A 9,392-nucleotide genomic window follows, 5' to 3' on the forward strand; every position below is an offset into this window, starting at 1 on the left:
TTCCTTCCTTCCTTCCTTCCTTCCTTCCTTCCTTCCTTCCTTTCTTTCTCTCCTTCTCTCTTTCTTTCTTTTTAAATCTAGTTTCTGGGGATTGAATCAGGTTCTCGTGCTGACATAACCAACACTTAACTGACTGAGTGGTCTCCCTCTTTTTTAATAGGGGGCAGTCTGACTTATTTTCTTTTATGATTTTCTAGAGGGAGCAGATGTTGTGATTTTTACACAATTTGCCTTGGTGCAGATGCTGAAAGAGAACATTCACAGTAAAATAGACACAGTATATTTAATTTCAGTGTGATGTTCTGAGGTTTTAAAGTAAAAATGTGTACCTGCAAGCTGGTTTATGGCATCTTAGTTATAATTATCACTGTAACACAGAAGGCTACAACTGTGGCTCTTCCCTCACTTGCAAGCTTTCTAAAACAAATCACAATCATTTTGCATATTCTGCAAGACATAGTGTTTTCATATTCGATTTGGGATGTGTACCAAAAGGTTTCCTTTTACTTAGGAAGGCATCACAGTTATAGGAAAGATGGCAGGTAACCTATGGAAGACACACTTATAAAAACTGCCAAGAAGACAGTAGGTGCACTAAGTTTTTGGTCCTACTTACTGCAAAAGAACTTGAAGCAGGGTTCCGTGCTGTATGAGGGAGAGAATGCTTATTGCAACCTTGTTCTCATATAGACAGAGTGGGAGGAGGGTAATGGGTGAAGATCTGAACAGCTGCAACTAACTCAACCTTCCCCTGGGAGTCCTTGCTTCTGCTGGTGGCATTTCCCCGGGGATGGATAAGGACAAGGGCTGGGTATCACTGTGAAGCTAAGTCCCCTGAGAACTGGCACTTGAATGCTCTGTTACATATGTCCTCAACTAGCTCCTTGAGTATCCTCCCACCCTCCATCAGCCAACCCCATGACCTTTCATTTGCCTGTGTTGCACAGAAACGTATTTTCAACACTAAGTATAAAAGAACTGGACAGCATCCCTTTACAGTGTGTACTTGTTCAACATTGCTGTGGTCTCTTGGAGCGGTTGACCCAAAGCTCATCTGCATGGAAAAGCTTTGTTTCACAAGATGACGGTATTCACAGGTGGGAAGTTTAGGAGGTAGACTGTATGGGAGGTCCGAAGTTCATTGGAGCCATGTCTTTAGGTATTGTGAGACCCTGCTTATCCTCTCTCTTTCTCTGCCACCATTGATGGTATAACGATTCTTTGCTCACTCTGTGATACAGGGCCACCATCCACTGCTCCCATCAGAACCGTAGCACACAGAACCTCCCAAACCATGACCTCAATGAACCTTTTCTCTTTAAAGTTAGTGGCCTCAGATATTTTGTTGTAGTAACCCGAAGCCCAGTTGAACAAAGCAGCTACAATTAAAACCGTTCAATAGTTACCATTTGGATTCCACTGGTCCTCTCCACCCAACACGAACAGGAAGTTTTCTACCTCGACAACGCAGTGGTGGGCACTGTTGTAAGGCATAACTGGAATCAAGAAAAAAGAACATGTAAAACTTTCCAGTACCTCAACTTACCAGCTATGTACTTCACCAACGTGTATAAAACACGAGACTCCGTCAACAGCAACCACATGGCTACCCACAGTTCCTGCGAGTCACACACCCTGGCTCAGTGGTGTGTTCCCGGCAGTTTCAAGCCCAACCTCTTTTGATTAATTTTGCATCGTGTTATTCTACAAATTAGTCAAGAGCAGCCTGCATGCTGCTTTCTATCCTGGAGCTCTCCTCATCTACCCAATGGGGAGGGGGGAGATAGGTTTCTATGGCAATGACTGACACTCCCAAATGGTCAGGGCTGGCAGCTACTTCCTGAGAGAAGTAACTCTGAATAATGTAGAACCATTTGCTGGCAATCTTTCCACAAACAGACCAGGGTGCTGTGTGACTTTCTACTCCACAGCGTTGAGCAGGCTGAATTTCCATACAGTTTTAAGTTTTTAAATTAAAGTCCTGCTGATTTAATGCCTCCTCCAAATGTATATGCTTAATTTCCTGTACAATGTCATTAGCACACACTCACACATTTTCCATCTATCTGCATCAGAGCTCCTGTGGAACAAAGAGGAAAACTGTCAGGAGTATCATGTCTATCCATTCTCCTCCACTCTTTGTCTGCACCCTGGCTGCAGAGGCCGTGAAGCGGGCTCTCATTCCCAAATCCACCAAAGCCAGGTTTCTCTGTTGTTTGCATCTCCTTGGAAAGTCACGAGGTATAGAGCAGGCTGCTGCTGTCACCTTTGGTGTTGGGCAGCGCTGGTCTCTGCTGGGATAATATCACAGGGTGACTGTAGACGTTTGCGGTATGAGCTATCATATGACACGCCGTGGTTTGGGCCCAGTGACACCAGTAGGAAAAATGATGTCCTTGTTCAGCTCATCATATGGGCACCTTAAATCTAGGTGAGGACAAATGGGGAGGTGAAGTGCCTGTTCAGGCAGGGAACTTATTGCTTGACACGGATCAACAGAGCACTTAAGAAACCAGTGCAGTGGGAAATCAATATGAATCCCGGCCAATTCTTACTCTGAGCTCCTTTGCCAATGTGCGGGGAGGGGGGGAGACAGAGAGAGAGAGAGAGAGAGAGAGAGAGAGAGAGAGAGAGAGAGAGAGAGAGAGAGAGAGAGAGAGAGAGAGAGAGAGAAGGGGAGAGAGGGAGAGAGGGAGGGAGGGAAGAAGAGAGGGAGGGAGGGAGAGAGTGAGTTTATTGTGTACCTGTGGGAAAACAAGAACCTATCTTATACCTGACTTATTTTGAGGGTTATGCACACATCCCGCATGTCATTTTACTTTAATTGTCTCCTAGCTCTCTCAGAGATGACTTATACTGGCTAATGTACATAAATAAAAACACAGTAAGAACCAGGCATGTCTTTCAGATGAGAACTTGGGGGAAAGTTCTATAAGTGGATCCTTTAAGCTTCTTACTAAACCACAAAGAGGGTGTAGGAGTTCTGATTTATTAGTTAATTAATATTTACTGTGACTAAGCATTTCCTCTGAAGTCACAGACACAAGACAAAAAGTATTCATAGTATATACCTGATCTAGGGGTTAAAGAAAAGGGTTCTAAAGTGGCTTGTGGAATCTCGGAATTACATCGGGGACTTTGGCATCTTAAGGATGTCCTTAGACCTCCCAGTCCTCACTTTCATCTTTGGAGAATGCCATCTACTGATAGATCTTGTTGAACCATGACTTGAATTCTTTGGTGTAGGTCTATTAGGTTCACTGAACAACTAAGTTTGTTTATGTTTTGAAGCTATGTTTTAAAAGTCAAATAAACGAAACCGCCACACTTTGAATGAAGATAACCTTTTGCATCATACCAGAAAGGGGCCTGGATTACCCCATCATGTGCTGTGACTGGCTACTCCAGCTTGACATAGTGTCCTCTGACCTGTGTGAACTCATACAAGCACCACCTGCCCTTGCATGCGGCTAGTTTCAGGTGGCATTGTGCAGAAATAGAAGCTAGCTGCTGGGTTAACCCACTCCGTGGTCAGCCATCATGGCTCATATACTTTACTTTAAAATTTTAATTATCCCAGCGTCCAAATCTTTTTCAAAAATGAAAAATTGGTATTTTTTCTCTTTAACCATGGGCCAGTCTTATAATAAAACAAAACCTCTCAAAATGCATCAGTACTTGTGTTTGCCCCTGCTGTGCCTTTTTTGTTTCCATTCAGGCAAAAGTTAAGTGAAGGAAATAATACACTATTTCTTCTTAAGCCTCTTTCTCATTTGACTACCTCTATTGTTACGATTTGTGCAAACAAATGAAGCTATTGCTTTATGCTAACTACCGAGCTCCCCCAAATCAGGGCAAAGAAGTTCTTTAAAGTCCTGATGGAATGGGCTTGTGATGCTCTTCTTTTTTCTCCACGTTTTTATTTTTGATAATCTTGCATAATATATTTCTTGGTTGGGCATTTCAGTATTCGCATTCTTGAATTATGACCCTCTCTGAATTCTTGCTGTGAAATGGAAGGCTATAAATAGGCCCAAATGACTCTTTGAGATTATCATTGAACGTTAAATGTTTCCAAGTTTATTACAAATAAAATATTTGATCAATGTTTCAATTTCGAAAGAACTCTAACTCCTTTGACTTCTGATTAAACCCAAAGGAAAGCACAAGTAAATAGGACAAGGAATAAGAGCCAGCGATCCAGTGTACCGGGCACACACCCGCTCTCTTTTAAGTCACCCCAAGGCCACCCCTTCTTCCCAGACTACACTAGTGGTGGACACCTGTGTGTGTGCACGAGCAGGTGGCGGAGGAGGTGGGTCCTCCGTGTTCGCGCACAGCCCGCCCTGAGTTTTTAGCGTGTCAGTCAGTGAGTTAGAGGGAAAGGGGCAGAGGAGCTAATCAGGATGAAATGAGATTAAAGGCTGTCTAATTTTACAGCAACTGTGATCCATCAGCCACTGTGAAAGTGACAGTGGAAATGAATGATGGAGACAGACAGGTGGGGCTGCACATTCCACTGATTTATCCTCAAATGCACTGGGCCTTATTTTATTGAGTGAACACGACCGCATTTATCAAGCCTGTCATCTAAAGCCACTTCCCTCCATTTAAAAAGGTCACTTTACTCTCAGGGAGCAGGAGAGAGGCACTTTCGAATCAGATTTAAAATCGAAGAACACATGTTTATAAGGCCCTTCGCGAGGAGTTTTAGCTTTATCTCACACAAACGAGTCGTACTAGAAGGAAAAATGGGGTAGAAAGCCAGAAAACCATAGAACAAAATCCTCTGGTCACCCGAGGGAGCGCTTCTATGGGTCTCTAAGTCTAAAGCAGTTTATACCATTTTTTTTTTTTTTTGCTTTTCCTATGCCTAGCACCTGAAGTTTTATTCTGAAATTTGAGGAATTGAATAAAACGTTTGCTGATGTTTAATATTTTAAATCAAACAAGTAGAAAGCAGTGGGATGATGCTACAAACTTGTAAACTCGGAGAGAGCTAGTCACAGTATTGACCCTGCAGAATGACTGATCACACATAAAACAGATGTCAGCAGTTGCTACAAGCTGGGTCTCTGCTACAATGAACTCTCTACCTGTTAATTGTTTTCCCACGATTTTAAAGCCATATAAATCTCAGCCTCACAGTCTTCTGCCCCCTCCCTGAACCACTTCAATAAAATGCTTCAGGATGCTGTGCACAAAATTGTAGTTGGTTGAGAAATGGGCATTGGATTCTCCTTGTGTAAAGTGTTGCTTTTTGTGATAATAGCCACCATTTACCACTTACCATGTGCCCCATGTTAAATTGAATATATAATTATGTTTCTGTGCTTACTGGTATTATATCTCTGAAAATATGTGTGTTTAGCTCTTGCTATTCATTTGTTCCCATTTACGTAAAGAGAAAAATCAAATGTGTTGACCAATTAATGATACTACAATGTATGATAAAAGTGTACAGTAAAACAGATAATGTCTCTACTTATATTTATTTGCATGCTTCATTTTATATGTTTAGTTGTGTGTGGATCAGACGTTGCTCAGACCCCTTATGTCGAAGAGAAACACTGAGGCCTTGGGAGGTTACGTCACTTGTTGAAGGTCACACTCAGCTAATGAATACCGCAACTCTACTTCAAACATGGGAATGTCTGGACCCGGACCCACACTCTTCTGCATTTCACTCTACTGACTTTCAATAGGTGTGTTCAGCCAACCAGAAAATAATTACCGAGTCCCTGAGTGTTCAATGATAGTGTCCCTGAAATTCATATATAATTTTAATACTGCATCATACTTTAAATGTGCTTATTACTTACATATTTAAAATGCAAGCGCTCCTTTAAATTTTTCCATACATACAAATATTAAAAAGACTGATTTTCTTAAAGTAAGATTTTTTATTAGCATGTATTAACTGTACAAAGTAAAGGGTTTCATTTTGATGGTTAATCAATGCATATAGTGTATTTTGATCGCGTTTGTGTCCTGTATTTTCTTTTCTACCTTCCCTCTTTTCCCTTTTCCATAGGTATGTCTTTTTATTTTTTATTTTTTGGTTTTTTGAGACAGGGTTTCTCTGTAGCTTTGGGACCTACCCTGGAACTAGCTGTTATAGACCAGGCTGGCCTTGAACTCACAGAAATCCACCTGCCTCTGCTTCCTGAGTGCTGGGATTAAAGATGTGCGCCACCACTGCTGGCTCCATATGTGTATCTTAAATGACTCACTTTTTATTTTAATGTCAATTCTTCTCTACCCTCCCTGTCTTCCACATATGAAAGGAAATACATGGCAGCTGTTTTCGAGTCTAGCCTCTTACCCTTAACTTAGTCATCCCATGTTCTAAGTTTTTTCCCAACAGGTGACAGGATTTGTTCTGTTTGAATAAATGAGACTCCACTATGTATATACACTACATTTTGTTTACCCGTTGTTTGCTGTTGGGCACCCAGGAGATTCTATGACTTGGCTATCACTGCCTCAACAAATATAACTGGTCCATGAGTCTTTATTCCAAGCTGCCTTTGATGATTTAGGGTGAATGTCTGTGAGGAGTTGGATCTTCTGAACATTTTGTGATGAAGACTCTCTACTGACTTCATAGTGGCTGGACTCAGCCCCATTCTTACAGTGGGATATGGTTAGTCCTCCCGCATCCCCGTCCCTTACTCCTAGCTCTCTTATTAACATTTGTTGCTCCTTGTTTACTTGATGACAGCCACTCTGACTGGAGCAAGCCACAATTCCAATTTCATTCTGACCTGCATTTCCCCAATGGCTAAAGGTTGAACATTTTAAAAATGTGTTTATCGGCTACTGTATTTCTTCATTCAAAAAGTGGCTATTCAATTCATTTGCCTACTAAGATGGAGTAGGATTACTTCATGGAGTCAGGGGAAAAAACATACTTGCCCATGACCATAGGTAGTGACTATAGACAGTAGGTTATGAGTGTTTTTAAACAAGTTGTGCCTGTTTCCACCTTGGATGTGGATTCTTGAGTACCAGGGGCACAGGGACCCTCTCTAGCATAGCAAGAGGTCAGAGTTCTTGCTTCTGTCTATGAATGCCTTATTCTCCTAGAGATGCATATTAATCTGTCTCCTTCCATGTTCTAGATTCAGGAAATACAGGCACCTTCTAGTAGAGAGCACAGTCACCATTCAGAACTCAGAACACTCATGAACATCCAGTGAGAGGTTGCTTGGAGTCACACCGAGAATATGCGATTGCCCAAAAATGGGAACTGAAGGTTTGATGGTTTAGATGTAACAGTTATGGGGGCCTTGATTTCCTTTTGGCTTCAGATAAATAAACTTACAAACTTGTTCAAAATGGCATGTTTTAAGTTTTTGGAAAATCAGCTATGTACTAATACATATATAATTTTGTTTACTATATGTATGTGTATATATATCTCTACATATGGTAAATAAAAGTATGTATTAGCACATATATTTTAAATAGCTAAATTAAATATATTAAAATATATTTAATATAATATGTTAAATATGCATCTATATATTTAAAAAATAACTATGTATTTCTGAACCTTAGCCAGTTGGTTTTCCGTCATGGAGGGCATTACTGGAACTGTGTCCTTGGATTTTTCTTTCAGAAAGACTGCACATATTAGGCTTATTTATGTACATATTTTAGGGGTACTTATTATTGAAACTAGGACAGGGTGCATGCTGGGGAAGCATTCTACCACCAAACCATATCCAAGCCATTTTTTTTTTGATTTTTGAGACAGGGTTTCTCCGTAGCTTTTGGTTCCTGTCCTGCAACTAGCTCTTGTAGACCAGGCTGGCCTCGAACTCACAGAGATCCGCCTGCCTCTGCCTCCCTAGTGCTGGGATTAAAGGCGTGTGCCGCCACCGTCTAGCTCAAGCTATCTTCTAGTTGTTTTTCTAGTCTGCTTTTAGGCAGGGTTTCACTAAGTTTCCCAAACTGGCCTTAAACTTGTTTCTTTCCTGCCACTGTGTCTCCAGTTGCTGAATCACAGGTCTGTGTCTGGGGGCATTTTGGCTAAAAGAAACAGAAGCGATAACCTAAGATTCACTCTTTGGCATTTTGCCCTTTTGCCCTCAAGGGCATGTCCATTCACTTGTCATCTGCTGTGTGTCTGCTACACACCAGGCAGAGCTGTGCCTGCTAGGGGTCCTAGGAACAGAAGCTTTTCACTCAGAGAGCACACACCACACACGATAAAACTTGCTTTTTGTCTCAAAAGTTAAGGGCAGTGGAGGTAAGGAAATGAAGACTGGGGTGAGGGGATTATGAAGGTGATGAGTTCTGACAGGGGTGGGAAGAGGCCTTTTTGTCTGAATGGCCAAGTGGATGACCTCCAAGCAGAGAAGAGACTGCAATGAGAGAGGACACCATGCAGGCAGCAGTAGCAGGAGCAGCCAGTGCAGAGACCTCAGGGCACTGGCTGGGGATGTCTTCAGAGCAATAGAACACCAGCGCAGTGGAATGTGAGGCCAGGTCTGGGAAGTGGATGCAGAGCAGCCCACACGATGCTTGAGGACACTGCCAGAAGACAACACTACGCCTGTCTTCCCTGCATCACACAGGTGCGAGCTCTATCACTGATTTTGGTCATCACTGATGGCTGTTTATTAATGTCTTCAGCAAACATATACTAAATATTCTTTATATGCAGATGCTTTCTACAGATAATGTGGCAAAGAGTGAAGGTCAAAATGCCCCTGCTCTCAGAATGCATCATCCCTATCTTATAAGGAGAAAGAACACAAACTAATGGAAACAATCAAGACGGGCAGGGCAGATGAAGGCCTTTCTAGGGAGTGATATTTCAAGTTTAATTTAAAGAGAGGGAAGAGGCTATCTGCCCAAATGCAAGGAGAAGGGACTTGCAGAAGTTCAGACACAGGATGAGATGAATGGGTGAGAGAAACAGAGAGAACTATGGGTAGGTAGCAGCTAGGAGAAGGGATGATGTCAGCAGTCAGCTGGAGACTGGCGTGGGGGTCCTAATGAGTTATCTTGCTCTAAGTACGATAGAAAGATATTTGAGGAATGTTAGAGGAAGGGTGACACATCATTTAGGTTCTAAAGTATCACTTAGGTTATTCCTGGTTAGAAAGAACAGAAGAGGAAAATCTTCCATGGCCCAGTTGAATGGCGATGGAGACATGACCATGGATGTGGAGAAGGGATCTATGTTGATAATTGCTGAAAACTGATGGAGGGACAAGAACAACTGGAAACCATAACTTTGCAGGGGCCTGGGGCAAAAGGTCAAAACCCAGCACAGAAATTTTAATCACACTCACTGCAATCTTCTAATCACACTCACTGCAATCTTCTAATCACACCCACTGCAATCTTCTAATCACACCCACTGCAATCTTCTAATC

General features: G+C 42.1%; 1 protein-coding gene across 1 annotated transcript in view; it reads right to left on the reverse strand.

Moving 5' to 3' along the window:
- Klhl14 (kelch like family member 14) overlaps window positions 1-9,392 on the reverse strand; it is a 103,514-nt gene that overhangs the window by 19,998 nt on the left and 74,124 nt on the right. The window contains exon 3 of the mRNA XM_026783556.1: window positions 1,407-1,496. Within this exon, the coding sequence (XP_026639357.1) occupies window positions 1,407-1,496 (90 nt within the window). The remainder of the gene's footprint in view (window positions 1-1,406; window positions 1,497-9,392) is intronic.

The sequence above is a fragment of the Microtus ochrogaster genome, chromosome 18 (assembly GCF_000317375.1).
Source record: "Microtus ochrogaster isolate Prairie Vole_2 chromosome 18, MicOch1.0, whole genome shotgun sequence".
NCBI lineage: Eukaryota > Metazoa > Chordata > Mammalia > Rodentia > Cricetidae > Microtus > Microtus ochrogaster.